Source organism: Nannobrachium achirus, assembly GCF_963921795.1.
Source record: "Nannobrachium achirus genome assembly, chromosome: 1".
In the NCBI taxonomy this organism is placed as follows: Eukaryota; Metazoa; Chordata; class Actinopteri; order Myctophiformes; family Myctophidae; genus Nannobrachium; species Nannobrachium achirus.
In genome coordinates, this window is record NC_137810.1 from 63,893,968 (window position 1) to 63,913,536 (window position 19,569).

At 42.0% G+C, this 19,569-nt stretch overlaps 1 protein-coding gene across 1 annotated transcript in view; it reads right to left on the reverse strand.

Annotated features, from left to right (window-relative positions):
• Positions 1-7,923, reverse strand: part of LOC308289328 (uncharacterized protein) — a 14,480-nt gene extending 6,557 nt beyond the window's left edge. The window contains exons 1-5 of the mRNA XM_080731006.1: positions 7,778-7,923; positions 5,142-5,281; positions 4,486-4,611; positions 3,039-3,063; positions 1-122 (exon numbers count right to left, since the gene is read on the reverse strand). The exon at positions 1-122 is cut by the window's left edge and continues 6 nt beyond it. Coding sequence (XP_080587132.1) covers positions 1-122; positions 3,039-3,063; positions 4,486-4,611; positions 5,142-5,281; positions 7,778-7,844 — 480 coding nt within the window. The 5' untranslated portion in view covers positions 7,845-7,923. The remainder of the gene's footprint in view (positions 123-3,038; positions 3,064-4,485; positions 4,612-5,141; positions 5,282-7,777) is intronic.
• Positions 7,924-19,569: the final 11,646 nt, after the last annotated feature.

The following is a 19,569-nucleotide window of genomic DNA, read 5'->3' on the forward strand; positions in this document are numbered from 1 at the left end:
ATCTTCCCAGGAAGTGTCACAGCTCTGGTAGGGAGGAGGCCGGGACAGCTGGTAGGAGGCTGAACCGTCAGGGTGGACAGAGGGCACACAGGACACAGAGCTTCTGAGATGCACTGCCCTGACTGTAAACAGAGACATTATGTACTGTAAGTAGGGCTGTCACAATTATTATTTTTCATAATCGTCATAATCGTTTCCATGTTGAAAAAAGTTAATTTTTTTTTTTTTGAAAGTCAAAAATAGTAGAAATAGCCGATCTACAAGCTCACAACGCGTAGCATCGCGACTCGTTGTGAGCTTGTAGATCGGCTATTTCCACTATCAATGTTCTTTTTTAAGGGTAAAGTTGTCAAATATGTCAGTAATTTCTTTGTATATTTAGGTTATGTGTCTACCATGTGCAAGTTCAAAGCCTAAAAGCCAAACAGAAATGTAATTGTCAACAACAAAAACACAATTAACGCAAATATTTGAGTGACAATTAATCGTCATGTAAAATTACATAATCGTGACAGCCCTAACTATAAGTATTGGCCACTGGAACCAAGGTCAACATCACTGCCATATCGGCAGGGGACACTGCCTACGTTGTTTATCCCAGAAAACCTTTTTGATTCAGGGCACCCCTGAATTACACTGTTCATTTTAGAATATTATGTCATTCATATGCACTATACACTATGTAAATATGCAAATCTCTCCCCATGGAGATACAGTATATTATGAGGAAAACTTGAGAGAACATCCGTTTCCATTATAGGACAGACTGAAAACAACTTTATATTTGTACCTCCTGTGGTTAAATGTGAGCTTGTATCTGCTATTTTTGGGGAAGAGAGTTGGTGTAGATTGAAAAAGAATTCAAGTACAGCGCAAATCAGGTTCTGTTTTACTAAGTCTAGAGGGGGTCCGCTCAATATGCCGACTGGCCGCTGCTCCGACTAGGCAGGTTAGCTTCTCATCATGGTTACTGAGTTTAGGGTTAGGGTTAGGGTTAGTTTTAGTGTCGGCATACCGGCCCGTCTGCACACTGATGCGGACCCGTCTAGAGGGCCTAAGTGGTTAAACTGTGACACTGTGAAGTGATATTGATGAATTCCAAATATTATTAAAGTATTCTGAGGCACCCCTGGAGGCATACCCTCAGGGGTTAAAGCCAAAACAAATCCCAAGACTGAAATTCAATTTCAGACCATGTCCCAATTTGTGATTTTTGAGCGCAGTGCACACTAGGGCATTCACCAAATATTCGAATATTCGAATATCAAAGTCACTAATCGACGTTGTTCACCGAAGTCGAATATGCGTTCCCCCCCCCCCCCCCCCCCCCCCCTCTTTAAAAAATATATACTTTATAAAACTTGGCTAGATAGGAAGTCATAAGAATGAGCTGTCAATGCCCCTGGTGGATGTATTTGTTAATGCTCTATACCAGGGGTTCTCAAACCTTTTTAGGCCGTGACCCCCAAAATAAACATATTTGAACTGGGGACCCCCACCCTGACAAGCACTTGGAATTGTAGGTATTACATTTAATGTGACTCGGTTCCACAGAAAAATAGTGAAAATAGCAGATCTACATGCTCACAACACCTCGCAACGATCGGCTATTTTCACAATGTTCGCCTCTTGCTTACTTAATATTTAACAGTTTGGCCAGTCCTGTCGAATATTCGACTATTCGAATACTTTGAGGTCGAATAATTCGAATACTAAACATCACTATTCGTGAATGCCCTAGTGCACACCAATATTTGAGGTGTTTCCCTGAAGTTCTGAACTGCCTTCACTGAATGTGTGTGTGTGCCAATCTATGCTTCATTTTATAGAAGTATCTTCTGAAGTTCTGTTGTATTCTATGCTAGTCTGTCCAATTCAAATACTCAGATATACCCTCTACACTCTACAGTATACTGTATATTGTAACTTGAGTAGCGTTTTGACGACTTTGTCATTCATTATTTTTGCAGATCTGCACTGATCTCAGAAATAGCCCCTATGGAATCCTCACGACTGAAATCAGTCCCCAGGACTGAGAACTTTAACCCCTGTACCCGACACTACAACTTGTTTCTGTTTTATAACCATTACTGCACTGGTATGAAAACTGGTTTCCCCTTTTCATTTAACCAAGTATCCCATATCAGAACATAACTACATGTCTAACATTAATTAAACCAGCATGTTGTAACAAATATGCTATCTGTTTTGCTATCACAAAATATTTTCTGATTCATTAAAAAAAAGAAAAAAAGACAAGAGCGGGTAAAATAGCAACTATTGAGAAAGGTTACAAGAAGAGATACAAGGAGAGAGATCTACAAGGAGAGAGGAGTGGTAGGGGTTAGGTGGAGTCTGCACACTCTAATTTTTTGATGTTTGCAGAGGTGACCTCACCCAGTGTTAGTGGAAGTGACTGACACCTCGATTAAAACAAGGAAGGAAGTTTGAGGTCACAATTATAGGATTGTTGCTTCATCACAGGAGGGACGGAAAGTACCTAGAAATCTGAAAAAGGATTTCTTCATCAGTCACGTACTGTAATTGTGCAATACACTTGTTGTCGCTGCCACGGGTAGTCAGGGTGGGGTAGGATAAGTCACTTTGACATTTAGCATTCATAATGAACGATAATATACAGTATATTTCAGGTTCTAGTACATCCAAGATTATTATTTTCTGCCTAGATAATGAAGAGAGAGAGAGAGAGAGAGAGAGAGAGAGAGAGAGAGAGAGAGAGAGAGGTGTGTGACTCACCTGGGTTCTTTCCTGCTAAACAGTTAGCTGTAAGTACAAGAAAGGCATTGTTGAAGTTATTGATGAGTGCCAACAAAAACAATGACAATATTTAATACTGGAACAACTGGTTCTGAGGATCCCATGTGGAAGTGCAATGATTCAGAGAGAAATTCAGTAGGTCACACCAACCAGCTCCCATTATGTCTTAGTTACCAAGTCATGCATAGACTGAATGAAATAAAGTAAAGATTCATTCAGGAAAACTTTAAATATATATGATTATCATATTGATCGCTCACCTCTGCACTCTGCCTTATATGACACCTGGAAGAGAGAGATTTGTTTTAATCATTACTAAATACAAGCACAATAACCAATAGAAAACTGCAATAGGAAATGGATGCAGGCAGATTTGGCAGCTGAACATGCCCAGGCATGTTATAGCATAGTCTTGACATGAGAAATACAACACCACTGGAGCGTGTCGCTGTTACTATATGTCATCTTTTCGACACCCGACTCTAACCCTCACCCTAACCTTAACCTCCGTGGAGTGAGTCGCTAACCCTCCGTTTGAAATGATGGTCGTTCGAAAGAGCGTGATTTTCCCCAACACCACAGCCGAATGGTTAATTTGTCTACATAACTAAATCATACAGTACAACTGATTATTATTAAGAACTGAAACTATTGTGAATGAAATGGCTAACTTAATGTTTATCACCAAACCAATGTTTTGAGGATTTTCTTATCTGTGGTGCAAAGGCCTTGATAATATAACGGAAAGCCAGGCAAAAACGTGGCAAAGAGCCAAATTCCGCTTTCCATGCCAACCTTCTCGTCATAAATTCCATTACATCACCACTGCGACTACTGTCTAGATGTACATAATGGTGTTTTATCTTCTAGTCCGGTCTACTGTCAATACATGTTATCTTAATGTGAGTCCTGTGTGTCACTAGTTATATTTTAATTAACCTTTTTTTTTTTGCAAGAGTGTACAGAGACAGCTGAGGACAGAGTGGAGACACGTGAGACATGACAGGAGTCATATTGGAACTCAGGGGTGGCATAGCTCAGGGGTAGAGAAACCGACATTAGAACACGAAGGGTTACCGAAAGGTTCCCAGTTCGAATCTGGGCTCCCCCTGAGTTAATGTCGAAGGGTCCTTGGGCAAGACTGAACCCCTATAGTTGCTCCCAGTGAGTAGGAGTGTGCCTTGCATGGTTTCCTCTGCCATCGGTGTGTGTGAATGGGTGAATGTAATGCACAATCTCTGTAAAGCACCTTGGATAAAAGCGCTATATAAATGCACCATTTACCATTTTAACTCAAGGATAATGGTGGCGTGTATCTATTCTGCATCTATTGTAGCTTAAGGCAAGACCCAAATTTAGAGTGAAATTTTTTTACATAAAATTGTTGCTTCTGGGGGTCCCTGAAGCAACAAGTGGTCCTTGACATGACAAAGTTTGAGAACCACTGATAGCAACATAATTTTCTTCAGAAAACATTTGTAGAATCGGCCTATAGGTGGGTGTCTCCACCTGGGACACACTTTTCATACAGTTTTATTATAATTTCATCTTCAAATAATGTTGGCACTTCAGACAGGAAGGAAGTGACGGTGAACCGAAGATCGGGTGACTGATGCATCATGGGATGAAGAAAGGACAAAATGGAGGCTGTCGCTCAGCCATGTGAGGTTATATGTAGTTGTGATATTTAAAGAAACATTTTCTCACCCCCATTGAAAAACAGTCCACTCCATGAATGACCTGCTCCACACAGACATTCAGGGTAATGCTCTGGTTGGTCAGGTGTCTGACTCGTGATGGGTCGCCCTCAAGATCATTGGCAATGACAATCCTCTGTAGGTATGTAGAGAGATTAGATTATTGTGACAAAAGAAATTGTGATTTACGATATTATCGCAATAATCAAAATATCCCCAACATCCATTATCCTGGGGTGGATTATTTGCCAAAAAAATAGCAGATCTACAAGCTCACAACTCGTCCAATGCGACGCATTGTGAGCATGTAGATCAGCTATTTTTGGGCAAAGATATTTGGTAGAGAGTGAAAAAAGAGGTCTGTTTTACTAATTATAGAGGCCAGGGTTTAAATGGTACTGGATATGCAGCTCGGCAAATAAAAGGTGAATTGATCCCAGTGCATGATGGGAGGATAATTTCACAATACATTTTTATCTCCACAACACAATTATTGTGATTTTATTTTAGTTTATCACAATAAACTAGAATAACGATTATCGTCCCATCCCTAATGTTATCAATAAAATGTCAAGTCAAAAGTAGCCATTGTTAGACACTAAAGGCACTTCAAATCAACACAGTGACAGAGCAGTAAAGGACCAGAGAGATCAGGGAGTCACTCACGTTTCCATCTTCCCAGGAAGTGTCACAGCTCTGGTAGGGAGGAGGCTGGGACAGCTGGTAGGAGACTGAACCGTCAGGGTGGACAGAGGTCACACATTTAACACTGCTCCTTACTGGACCTGCTGTGACCTTCTGAGCACCTGTACAACAACAAAGATAGATATCTATGAATGTTAAGTGTACATAATGAACAATCTATCCCCAGTAGAATACAGTCGGTGGATAAATGAGCATTATACAATCTTATTTATAATTGGATAAAGATTTACACTATTTATGTATTTAAGTAGGGCTGGCATTACGTCAGTTCTCGCTATTTCGACGTTTCATTATTTCGACTGAGGGTTATGGGTTAGGGTTAGGTTTTAGGGTTAGGTTTAGGCATAGTTTTACTGAGGTTAGGGTAAGGGTTTGGGTTAGGCATGGTGGTTAACATTGATCAAATCATAACCTCAAAAAAGTCGATAACTTCACAATCAAAGTGGGTGACAAGGTCATGAAATAGCCTTTCACCAGGTTAACATTCACTCGTGTGTGTGTGTGTGTGTGTGTGTGTGTGTGTGTGTGTGTGTGTGCATGCGTGTGTGTGTGTGTGTGTGTGTGTGTGGGTAGGCCTACATGCAGAGTCAATTTACAGTGATGAGTATAATGACACATAAAATCTATCCACTGAAAGAAACACAACAATATGCCTTTGCCGGCCTCTAATTCAACAACAACAAAAAGCGCCAAAGTGAGCATGAGTAATTTTTCCTATTGCTTAGGCTATGAATCAGCCTCAGGACAGGAAGTCATTATTGTGTGTTAAGTACGTAATAAACTGCTGTGGTTCCCTCAGCACTGATTAAACCAAAGTCTGTTATATTTAGTTGTCAAACTGGGTTGTGAGTTAGCGAGAAGGGGGAAAAAAGCTTCCTAAAGTTAAGTTTTATTTAAAAAGCATAACATTAAATTATGAGGCAAGCCAAGGGCACCATTAGGTGTGTGCCTTTAGTCCCTTGGGCCTTGGGGCAGAATAACTTACCCACTCTGCTGAATGTAATTATAGCCTGCTGACATTGTTCATACTGAGCCTCCGTGAAATGTGATGCAAAATGTGTTGTAGTCACACGTGTCAGGGGCCGTCATATGGGCTGGAACCTGGATGTATGTGTTGTATCAGTGCTTCTTAAACTATTTCATGTAAAGGACCCCCAATTTGACACTTATTAGCCCACAGACGACGGACCCCCATTTAAAAAAAAAGATATGCCAGGGACCCCCATTAGATCAGGCCTATGTCAATTTAACTCTGAGAGTGTACAAATGGAACCAAATGGACCCGTTAGCTGGGGACCCACCTGGAACTCCCCCAAGGACCCCTGGGGGTCCCCGGACCCCACTTTGAGAACCAATGTTGTATATCACCACGTGCGCGTGCGAGTAGTCTCTGTGTGTGTGTGTGTGTGTGTGTGTGTGTGTGTGTGTGTGTGTGCGTGCGTGCGTGCGTGCGCGCGCGCGCGCAGTGTGCGTGCGTGCGCGCCGTTGTGCGTAAAATAAAGTGCGTTTGTGTGTTGAGATGGGAGTAAACTAGGGTGACCAGACCCGGGACAGTCCCGTTTTCAAGCTGCGTGTCCCAGTGTCCCGACAAATATCTCTAAAACACTAATATGTCCCGGTTTTCAACATTCACTGCAAGATTGTCCCGGTTTTCGCCAGAATTAAAATAATAGTAGCTGTTTTCAGTGTTTGCATAGACATTTATCATGTTCTTTTCATGAAAACATGCCCACCTAACCAATCAGAAAACATGAACAAATGTATTGCGTGTCTGAATTCAACGCTGATCTGTTTGTCAATCACTCACTGCCTGTTTGCAACCCTGCTGTGCGTGTGTGCGCGTGCACGAACGTTAGAGAATGGGCGCGCGCGTGCGCGATAACATGCGTATTGCTTTTAGGGTCCCGGTTTTAAGCAACAGTGTTTCGCGTCCCGGTTTGAGTGGCTGAAAATATGGTCACCCTAGAGTAAACAGCTAGACAAACGTTTATCTTTATCCAGGTTACTGTTACAGGTTGTTGTGCATTGTTCTTTTCCAGTGGCTGATGATGGCTTTAACTAACTTTAAAACAAAATAGGCTACAAACCCACATACGCGGGATACGCGCGCACACGCCACGTGCGGTGCACTCATAAATCATAACAATTCACACAAACACAAGCGTGTTTGCATGTTATATGAAGTAAGCTACTGTGAGAACAATGTAATTAAAACATATAGCCTAATAATGAGAGCTCTGCATGTGTCTGCTGTGGCCAATTTGGAACAAATGAAATCAAAGCAAAGTTCTTCGCCACTTCAATATGACAACTTCCTTGTCATATTGAAATCCAATCCAAATTTATCACATAAATAATAGCCTATAACTTTTCTCCTTTGAAGACGTCCGCAATTCTGGAAACCCCCGTCTTCATATAGGCTACTGGCTATCTGGTGTTCTACTTGCGAAAATAATGAATGGCCATTAAAACAATTAGCCTACCTATTAGACGATTTATTGATTTGGAGCGAACATTCGCGCTCGCTATTAATGTTTTTCTTCACAATTAGCCTAGCTGATCTCTGAATAAAGGATAAAGAAGAAACGGTCACTTACTGATTATGAATAGGCCTATGATTATGGTGAAGATCCATTGGTAATCCTTGAGTCGTCCTGTTGCCATTGTATTCTACTTTAAAGATGTTTGCAAAAAGAACCGCGGAATAGGCTACAGCAGCAGGTGCAGTGAGTGTGTGTCCGTGTGTCAGTGTAGCTACTGTTACTTAGCCTTCTGACTGAGCTCTATTACCTCTATATTGGAATGCAGTGAGAGTGAGACGCTGAGCCGACGAGGAGCGGATAGGACGTCCCACACAGCTTCCTGAAGTGGTACTCAAACTGTGGTTCGGGACGCCCAGGGGGGTCTCCACATGATTTTGGTGGGGTAGACTACGTCCCCAGATGATTTTGGCCCAGGTCCTTAGATGACAGTGAAGTGAACATTTAAGGACTTTTTATAACAACAACAACAACAACAACAACAACAACAAAAATCCAAGAAAGAAAACTCTTATCCCCATATTCAAACTTTTTGTGTTTTCTTTGTATTGATTGATTAATTGAATAATTTATTAGAAGCCAACGTTGCATAGGAAAAAGTACAGTTTCATGACAGTACAAAATCACTGTTAGGCCTACACGGTCAGCTTAGGTCTTTGTAAATGAACACCGGCCGGCCCTACTTAATCATAATACAAAGCACAATACGAGCAAAAGTAGCAGATCCACCACTTTAATCAGATGTAATCCTGAAACTGTCCTTGGACATATGATGTTTCCACCCAACAGAGACGTTATCTAGCTAAAATCTAACATGACAGATAACAGAAGCTTTCCAGGTTTTAATGTTAGCGGTTTCCTTCTTGTGTTGATAACAAATCAAGTGTTGGCATTGTAAGCTCCCCACAGCTTCAATTGAGTGGCTCAATGCAGATCCTGTTGTTGCTCAAAATGAACTATTGGGAGTGATTCATTGCTGCCCTATGCTATACGCTCTACCGTAAGCATCTCATGCATCAATCTCAAATGCATTAAACCTAGACAGCCTTTTCTTGCATAGGGAGTCAAGGCGCATACCACATACTAGGCTATGATGCCTGCTGGCGTCGCCGGTTCGAATCCTGATCCGGACGACCTTTGCCGCATGTCATTCCCCATCTCTCTCCTCATTTCCTGTCAGTCCACTGTCCTATCGAATAAAGGCATAAAAAGCCCAAAAACAAATCTTAAAAAAAAACAAAAAAAACAACGCAATTACTGTACTCTGTACTCTCTCACCCAAAACGTACACAAAATCAAGCATATCTATAAATGGCCCTAGTTGACCTTGTACCAGCGATTTGTACATGAAACTGTACTTTTTCCTATTGCAAACTGCTAATAAATTATTCTACCAATCAATCAATCAATGTGAAAATGTGATCGACAAGACTAAGTAAACGCCAAGAATTCCCCTATTTATTTCCCCCAGGCAAATGATTGACGCTATATAGGCCTGACATGCATGTACAAACACACACACACACACACACACACACACACACACACACACACACACACACACGCCTGTGACATTGACGTCAATACAACATAACAGAACATACCACACTAGGCCCCCGCCCACCCCCCCAACCACAAGACTAGTGATCTCAAACCTGTTTCATGGGAGTGACGCACACAAGGTTAACACGCACGCACGCACGTGCACGCACGTGCACGCACGCGCACACACACACACACACACACACACACACACACACACACACACACACACACACACACACACACACACACTGCACATTGATAACACACGCAGTGTGATCAGTGCCCACACTCATACTGGAAGTGAAACAAAATATTGCAGACAGAAAGTGTACACAGTATAAACACACACACACACACACACACACACACACACACACACACACACACACACACACACACACACACACACACACACACACACACACACACACACACACACACACTGCCCTCATAAAATCTGTGACGAATGCAGAGACAAACAAATCAGACCATGTCATGACCATTTTGATTGACGTCTCGTCTGTCTTAAGTTCAGTCCTGTGGGTTTGACTAATTCTACTGCTTAAAACAACAGTATTATCACCAATCTGTATTGTAATCACATGTAGGGTATTGCATTGATCTTAATACTGTACATGTGATAAGTATTAAGATCAATGTATGCAGGCACGGGGGCGCAGTCTGTAGTGTTGTCGCCTCACAGCTAAGGTCCTGGGTTTGATTCCTGCTGGGGGACACTGTGGGCGCAGGAAGCGTGTTTCCTCCTCCGAATCATCAGCGCCGACACCTTAGGTGCAGTTGACGAAAGGGCCTTTCTGTGTGGAGTTTGCATGTTCTCCCCGTGTCTCCACAAAAACATGCAGTAATCCTGGTCTCTATTCTGCCTCCCCCTGGCCAGCCGGGGCGCCTGGAGGGGAAAGCAACTGGTTGGAATAATGTGTTCCGTCCACACGCTAGAGTCCAACTGGGGAAGCTCCCTGGGGCCTGCTCACTCCTCATCACTGACGGAAGCATGAGCTCTGTTCGGGGCCCTCACCAGGTTGGCAGAGGGAGAGCAGAGCCCAGGATTACAGCTGAGGCAATTGGCACTGGGTGAAAAATGGATTACAAAATTGTGTGATAAAAAAACAAAGAAATGATCAATGCATGCAGGTAATCACATTAATATGTAGGATGCCTAGAGTGAAACTTCTCTCTCTCTCTCTCTCTCTCTCTCTCTCTCTCTCTCTCTCTCTCTCTCTCTCTTCAGTTAACCTGTTGAACATAATGGCCTTTAGAATAGTCAGCCAAAACCATTCCTCCACATTACATCTGTGAACTGCGCAAGCTAGCAGGTCACCTGAGGACATGTCCCGCACGCGCACACACACACACACACACACACACACACACACACACACACACACACACACACACACACACACACACACACACACACACACACACTGATGCAACACACCCACATGACCACATGACTGTACAGTGTGATATTAAGAGAGAAAACGTTTTCTCTTTTTTTGTTGCATCACTGTTGCATCATTGTGAATGACTCACTGAAACAGGAATTAGTCTTCCTGAGATAAACACTGACCCCTTCCCCTAAGAGAACCTCAATAACCTCTTAAAAACAAAAGGCTAGCCTATTAAACACTATGCTTACTATGCATATACAATAGGTTTATACCTAAACATTTACAATAGAACAATAGCATATACAATATACCTAAACATTTACAATAGAACAAGGAGATATATCAGTATTTAGTGACAGTTTTCCATTAGTATAACAAAATAAATCATTATATGATGTGTTCGCTCAAATAGCCAATAAAAACAATTATAAAACACGCCCTCCGTCTCTCACAACTGTCTGACTCATTCTGTTCCCAGAGAACAGGTTGAAGTTGTTCGCCTTGCATGTGTGTGTGTGTGTGTGTGTGTGTGTGTGTGAGTGACGGTGTTAGCGTGTGTATGTGTGTGTATTATTGTCTTCAATCTGTCTGGGCCTCTGTGCAGTGACTGGACTGTTACCATGGCAAAAGTGAAATACATAAACAGGAAGTCATAAATCTTCCAAGCCTTCCTGGAAGACTACAGGTTTGTGTTCTGTCAACAATCGGCATGATTTACTGTCCCTTGTTGCTTGAAACAATTGTTTGTTCTATTCCTATGATCTCTTCCTATTTTTTTTAAAGACATAAAAGATGTTTATTACAAGCAAGGTAAATCTTTCCATGAAGCCCATAGTATGCTTTTATTTAATGTAAACCATATACACATAAGTTATACTTACTGCTACTGACAGTACCCCCCCCCCCCCCCATACATGATGGAATGTGTTATGTATTTGTCCAAGTGTGGTTCAGTGAATCAGTAGTTTAGTGTCTAATAGTTTAGTTTTGTGAGTAACTGATCATAATGTTGTCTGATACTGATATAATCTCAGGTTTCATTCCCATAGACAACAATCAGATCACATGTCATATTTACAGACTCTGTGCTGTGATTACATCACACCACCGCAGCAGTAATGACAGATGATCGTCGCTCTGCTGAAGACAGTGAACACATTCCAAGCATGAAAGTGAGATCAATATTACGCCTATTAAGCGTTTGGATACGTCAACAATGACTCAAGAACAATCACACTTGCCATCGGCAGTTACTGTATTTCAAACAACAATGATATAATGACATTAAGTCATAGTGTATCGCTCGGCTCTCACATATAGGTGGAGGCCTTGATCCCCGCCTAGGTTACTTCAAACTTTTTTGACTCCACTTTTTGGGCACCCTTGTAAATAACCTTTTCATCCACGGCACCCCTGAAATACACTTGTTAATTTTCAGTATCTTACATCCTACGCGACGTAAATATGCACATCTTGCCACCATACAGAAGGGCATGTCAGGCAGAAATGTCCGTTTCCATCAGAACTGACTGAAAATAACGTTATATTTGACGTGCCACGGCAACCACTTTGGGAAACCCTGCTCTAGAGGCCCTTTTGGTTCTGGATGTGTTCCCGTACCTATACTGCTGGGTTTCACATTGGGTTTTCACTGGGTTTCACAACCTAACACTGCAGGATTTATCTCCATAGACTGTGACTGTGAATGTCATAACATATTATTCACATCATTTTAATACTCATCAGACCATTCCATGAGCCCCCATGCCATGTGATTGTAATCCTGGAAGAGATCACTCCCATCATTATAGTGACCTTTCCCTCGAAGGGCCCAAATTTAACACTCGCATTGCCAATTAGATAGAAGTGACTATTGAGTTTATTAAAACAGTATAACGTTTTAAACTGGCAGTTGTAGGTGTGACATTGCTGTTTTAATGTCACACGTGCATGGGTACACTACTGATGGCTCATTTGCACATCTTAACCTAATTGTATATGTTACCATCTGTTTATTTTCTGATTACATGTGTCTGATTAAGTGTGTCTAAAGGTAACTCAGACAGTTTTTTTTTTCTTTTTCTTTTCTCTCTTTTCTGTCTGTGTAGTTTTTGGCGGAATTTATCTAAACACCGACAGTGTGTTTAGACATGCACTGAGTGGCACGCTTGCAACAACCAAAGCATTGCCACTTAGACAGAAGTGACTGCTAAGTGTGTGAAAACAGTATATTGATATTAAAGTTAGCTGGCGGTTGTAGGAGTGAAATGAATCAAGATTGAGCAACTACATGCTATATTTCTTGACTAAAATGTATCGATTGTTTAGACAAGCTGTCAAAGACTCACAAAGAACAGAAGTCTGTTCCTCCTCACAGACTGACAGCACTCCCGTCACGGTGGTGACAGCAGTCGCCGCGGGCAGGAGAGCTGACAATGAGGAGAGCACAAAAGAAAAGCTCAGTGCATGACTGTGAAAGTAAACTCCATGACTGAGTCTGACTGACTGACAGGGGTGGACAGTAACTGAGTAAATGTACTTGAGTACTGTGTACTTAAAGGAGCTATAGTCAAATTTTTCTTGAAAAATTTGACTATAGCTCTTAAAATAAAAATAATGTTTCAAAAATATTTTATAAAAAAATAAGCTTCATATATGTGTTTCAATTAAAAAATGACCACAAAAAGCGTAAAATAATGATAAAATAATCATTTTGGCCCTTTGTTTACATTTACAGGGCCCGTACTTTGTTTACATCCTAGTCTGTAGACTAGGATGTACACCTACAATGAAAAAGTTGACTATAGCTCCTTTAAAGGAGTAGTTCACCACTTTTCAACCTGTCTTCATATAATAGGTCCTCACTAATGTTCATGATAAAATATCACAATTTTTTTCTACTCAGTCCAAGTCTCCTAGGAGAGCTGTGGGAAGTTCAGAATCCATCGTCTTGTGACATCATCATTTTCCAAAAAAAAAAATTAATCAATATTTTTGAAAAAAATATTTAGATTTTTATTATCGCGAGAACAATGGCTTCCAGTGCCGAGGGAAGTAGGGGTGCTGGGGGTGCGGCCGCACCCCCTCCCCCACGTCCCACCGCACCCCCCACCGCACCCCCTAAAGGGGGGTTGGGGGAAAAATATTGCCGATCGGCAAGTAGAGGCTCTGACATCAGTGGCGTGAAGTAGGAGCTATTGGCTACTTCTATTTCCAGTACAATTTCAAAATAAATATGTGTTGAATGATCGATTGTATAGACAAAAAAAAAAGAAAGGCTCTTGTTTTGAAATGTGCTTCTGGGCACTATTTAGACAGGAAATGGCTTTCAAAGGACTTCCCTTTTAACTTGTCTAAGCGTCTGTCTCTCCGTGCGTAACATATGCGTCATGGACGTATCGGGTGAATTATAACAATACGGGCATAAAAGGAATATACAGAACACCAAGACAACACAACCTAGGCTATGAAGGCATTACACATCGCCCTCTGCTAGCCCTGGCGTCCTCACTGGTGAGTCGTGGCTAAAGACTTGTAATGATGAATGCTATGTTATGCTGCTGTGCTGCCTGGCTAGGCTAATGTTTGGGCTAGCTAGTGGCTAATGGCTATGGTGTACCAGAAGTTGACCAGCTGTTTCCTAACACTGGGGTCTGGACCGATGCGGCGGACAATATAGCATCTAATAATATCCTGCTGGCTGCAATCAGATCAGTGGCATATGGCCACTGTGTGCGCATTTTTTATATGTCTCCGCACTGTCCACAGCCCGTTTGGAGAGGCAAAGGGAAAGTTTAGTGTGCAGTTCCCAATTGTGTTACATTTAGCTAAAAAATAAACCGCGGAAACCCGAATAAAACATGCAAAAAAGGTTATAAAACACAATTAAAATCCGCAAATAACCGCAATTTTTCGCGCGCGCGCGGATCGTGTCACGATCGACAGCCCCTCCTGCCTCAAATTAGTTCCCGCGGCTATGATGGCTTCCACTTTAAAATTGCAACTTTTCAGGAATAGAAAGCCTGCAGTTTAAGCTGGATTGGCAATTGATGATGTCACAAGACGATGGGTTCCTGACCTGCCCACAGCCCTCATCTGAGAAAAAAAAAAGAAAAAAAGAAAAGCTATTTTTGAGTGAGGACCAATTATATGAACATAGGTTGAAAAGTGGTGGAGTGCCCCTTTAACTACAGATTCTAGGGATTTTCTTTTGACACTTATTCACAATTTACTTGAGTACATTTCCAAGGCCAAACATTTTACTTTTACTCGAGTACAGCTTAAAATAACTGTTTCTGAGATTAGAAAGTTCACGTGTAACCACCGTCAGACTGAAAGAGAGAAAACAAACTAGAAATATGTCATATTGAACTCTCACCTCTGCACTCTGTCTTATATGAGATCTGGAAGAGAGAGAGAGAGATATTGACTGTATCAGTATAAGTACAGTACGTACAATATTGGACAGTAGCAGACACAGCTAACTGAGAAATACAACACCACATGGCAATATAGTTCATAATATGCAATTCAGATCATACTGCACAACTGGATGAGTGATTATGAAGCTCACATCTACATTAAGAACTGAAACTGCCCTAAATTAGACTAACATTAATGTTTCTCACCAACCCTGTCTTAGAGTTTGACTATTTTCTTCTGTTTTGTAAATGTCTTAACATTACATGTGTACAGTGGTGGAAAAAGTACTCAAAATCATTACTTAAGTAAAAGTATCAATATGCAATGTAGAAATACCCCATAAGGGTGCCCACACATCAAAATACCTATGAGAGTGGAATCTGCATTCCGCCAATGCATTTCAATGAGAATGGAATGGTTTCATGCCAGTAGAGGATTTCTGCAAAAAACGCTCAATTCTCATTGAAATGCATTGGTGGAACGCGGATTCCACTCTCATAGGTACTTTGGTGTGTGTGCACCCTTACAAGTAAAACTCCCAAATATTAAATGTACTTGATTGAAAGTACAAAAGTATTGGTATCAAAATGTACTTCAAGTACCAAAAGTAAAAGTACAAAATGTTAGAAAATAGCCGCTCTACAAGCTCACAACAGTACTTAAGTAAATGTACTTAGTTACTTTACACCACTGCATGTGTAGCAGAGTGATTCGCAGCCTCAGCGTGATCTCTAGTATCCTCCCCAGTCCATAGGCATATCCCTTTTGATCAATGGTTAAGATATTGGACTTTCACGCAGGAGACCTGGGTTCGAGTCCCAGCTTTTACAATGGTGCGTTGGCCGGGAACGGGTTTCCCTGTGAGAGGTCAAAAGGGGGGTGGGTGTAGCAGAGTGATTGGGGTGGGTCCCCATCCGGACAGTTACTGGAGCTGGTTCATTCTTGGAATGAATATTGTGTTGTTTTACACTTAGTTCTAAGAATTTTGCATGATCTGCCAGTCTGTCACCACAGACCCCAGCTACACCAATCACATGTCACCTGACCCTGCACACTTCTCAGAATCATGTATAGCTTACAGTAAATGGCAAAGAGAGGAAAAAAAAAGAACAATGGAAATGCAACACACGCACGCACTCACGCACACGCTCACAGACACACACTCAGAGGTCATAGACCAGTAATAGACCCTTTGCAAATGTAAATGAAATTTGTAATACACACAGAATCACGTTTACTGTAAATGTCCAGTCTTTTTGCACACTTTGTTTTACTCTCTTCACATGCTGTGTCTGTGTGATGACATTGCAAGTTCAAAGTCCCATTCCTTTGCAAACTTCCTAATTATTTCACAGTCAAAGTAGAGCCCTCTGTGTGTAATGACTGGGTCAGGTTGTCCATGTCGTGCTAATGGGTCTTTGTACCTCAACACTGTGGTTTCTGCAGAGAGTGATGGAAGCAACATAATTTCCCATAATAGTCCATGGGCCATACAAGATGTTGGTATCCGAAAGGTGGCAAAGGTTACCATGCATTTTTGAAAAGCTCTATATCTGTAGATTATATTTTGGTATGATAACCCTTTCTGAGACACAGCTAAATTGGTATTATCAGCCGCTAGAGTTGGTGTCCCATTAGTCTCGTGTGGCCAGACTGTTGCCTCCACGATTTGGCCAAATGCTCCCGGCATACAGTCTGGCAAACCGGAATAGAAATGATGAGTGCGAGATAAAGCGGATGTGACACAACCGCTCCCTTGGTGCAGTAGAAATAACATGTCCTACTGGAAGCGTTAAGTCTCCTTTCTTCATTTTTTGGGGCATTATTTCGTCTTTCTCTGGTTGTTGGTGTTACTTCCATGTTGTTTTCAAAAGTTTTCTTAAACTATACACTCATAACAAGAATAGGCCACTCGAATGACTTTGTCTGAGCTATTGTGTTTCTGTTATGTTTCCAATGGGACTACAGTTCAGTGCAGCACTGGCTACTTCCGATACTCGCCGTTCGGGAGCTGCCGTTCCAGACTCTATATAGCATTCGGAGATTGGTTTGATTCTGTTCGATATTTTGTTGTCACGGTTCGATATTTTTTCGATACAAAAAATGAACAGAAATGTCCTTGATTTATAAATGTATTTTTATAACTACGTGTTTTTTTGTTTTAACTTTGAACAATACTGTACCCAACGTCTAGGGTAGTGGTTCTCAAAGTGGGCTCTGCGGACCCCTAGGGGTCCTTGAGGGGGTTCCATGGGAATGTGGATGTGGAGTGGTATTGTATTGTATTGTTCGGTACAGGGTCATGCGGTTCGGTACACCCTCGTATTAGACGGTTCGATATCGATACAAGTATTGTTGCACCCCTAATATACATATATATTTATGTTGTTTAGCAGTAAATGTATTGTTGCTTGTTAACATGTAGCCTAGATTCCCATGCAGTCACACAGTAGGTGCACATTCCGTTGTGACAGAAATCTCTATAATATATGTCTTGTTTTATTCTGCACAATAAGACGCTGTTATGGGGGAGCGGCCTGTTGAAGCCTAGCTGTGTAGTAGGGTGATGGTGCTGAAGATCTAGCACCGAGTAGATCTACATGCTCACAACGAGTCGCTTAGCGGCGCAAGCTTGGGGATCTGTATAGATAGATAGATAGACAGACAGACAGACAGACAGACAGACAGACAGACAGACAGACAGTACCTGTGGTGTTTCCCAAAACCACAGTTTAGGAAACACTACAGATCCAGTCTGTTACTGTAAGTGCTTTCAGCAGCCTGCGTCTGTGGTCTTCTGGCTGCTGTTGGTAGTAAGCTGATATGGAATGTGGCAGATCAGTCTGTATTACGGACCTTAGGTCTCCTGAAGTGTCACTTGCGTGTCTCTGTCTGTCCACAGTGTCACCAATGTCACCATCCTTATCTGTGTGTGTCAGACAGCCTTCTCGGCTGTTCCCTCTGTTTAAAGTCTGGAAATGTCGGAAAGTGGCTTCACTGACCTTGTCACTTATGTCTCCGTCCATTGTGTTTAATTTCTTTTGTCTCTGTCAACACAGTCCACACGTGTCCTTATCTGCGTCCATTGTGGTTTAGGTTGGACTACCATGCTGCCTCCTGTGTTAAAGGACAACTTAGTTTTTTTAATGCAAGGGTTCATATTTTAGATTGTAATTAGAGAAAAGAAAAGATGAGTGTCATTTACTGCTTTCTATCGTTTTAGTTATTTTAATTATTCAGACACACACACACACACACACACACACACGCACACACACACACACACACACACAAACACACACACACACACACACACACACACACACACACACACACACACACACACACAATGACGTCAATACAACATAAGCGAGCTGTAGTTCCCCCCCAAACCCAAGACTAGTCAACTCAAACCTGTTTTACGTCTTTGAATGACTAACACAGGGTTATAAAGATACACACGTATGCATGCATGCGTCCACAGTGCGCGCACACACACACACACACACACACACACACACACACACACACACACACACACACACACACACACACACACACACACACACACACACACACAGAGACAAATCAGACCATGTCACAATAACAGCTCATATACGTACCAAAACCACTTCCACTTTGATTGATGTCGGTCAGCTCTGTGGGTTTGACTTACTCTAATGAAAACAACAGTATTATCATCAATCTGTATTAACCGTTTAATCCCACCGGTCACAATAGTGACCGTAATTATTTTCTTCATTTATGAGGCTATAAAATGTTATTGAATGATTCATTCATGCATTTCCAGCAATTATTGAAAAGGTTAAAGGGTCCCAATCAAATATGTGCAGTGTCACATGTTAACTTTAAATTGTCACATGACCAGAGCCGTTTACTTCCTGTCTGCACCAAGAGGAGAGGATGGAAGCATCAAAGCCCCAAAAGAAAATGTTAGTAAAGTATCTTAACATAAAGATAGGACCATGATTTTTGGTACACATCTTCTTTAAGATGTCTAGTATTGGTGTATGCCTTTGCAATTACTCAAATGTGTTCAGTGTGGTCATAAAATGAACAAACATATCGACGGCAACAATAGTGACCGGTGGGATAATACATTAGCAACTACTGTAGCTATACACATACTAATACACATAGCAAATTATTCTCTTTCTGCAGTTTTCTTTTACTTTAACTGGGGAATTCCCGGGGACCACCGACTCCTGGTGCTCCAGAACGGATGCAAAAGTGGCCGCGCCCCCTAGTGGAGGACCCCCGCCACTGCAGCGCACATAAAATGCCGGCAGCGCACATAAAATGCCGTAACTCAGGCTAGGAGCGAACAGGAGAGCTGGGGCCGGTACCCACGGGTCCGCCTCGGCGGCGCGGAGACAGCCATGCATAGAGCGCCACCTTGCGGCGGACCCCCGCCACTGCAGCCCGCTAAAAAGGCCGTAACTCGCCCCC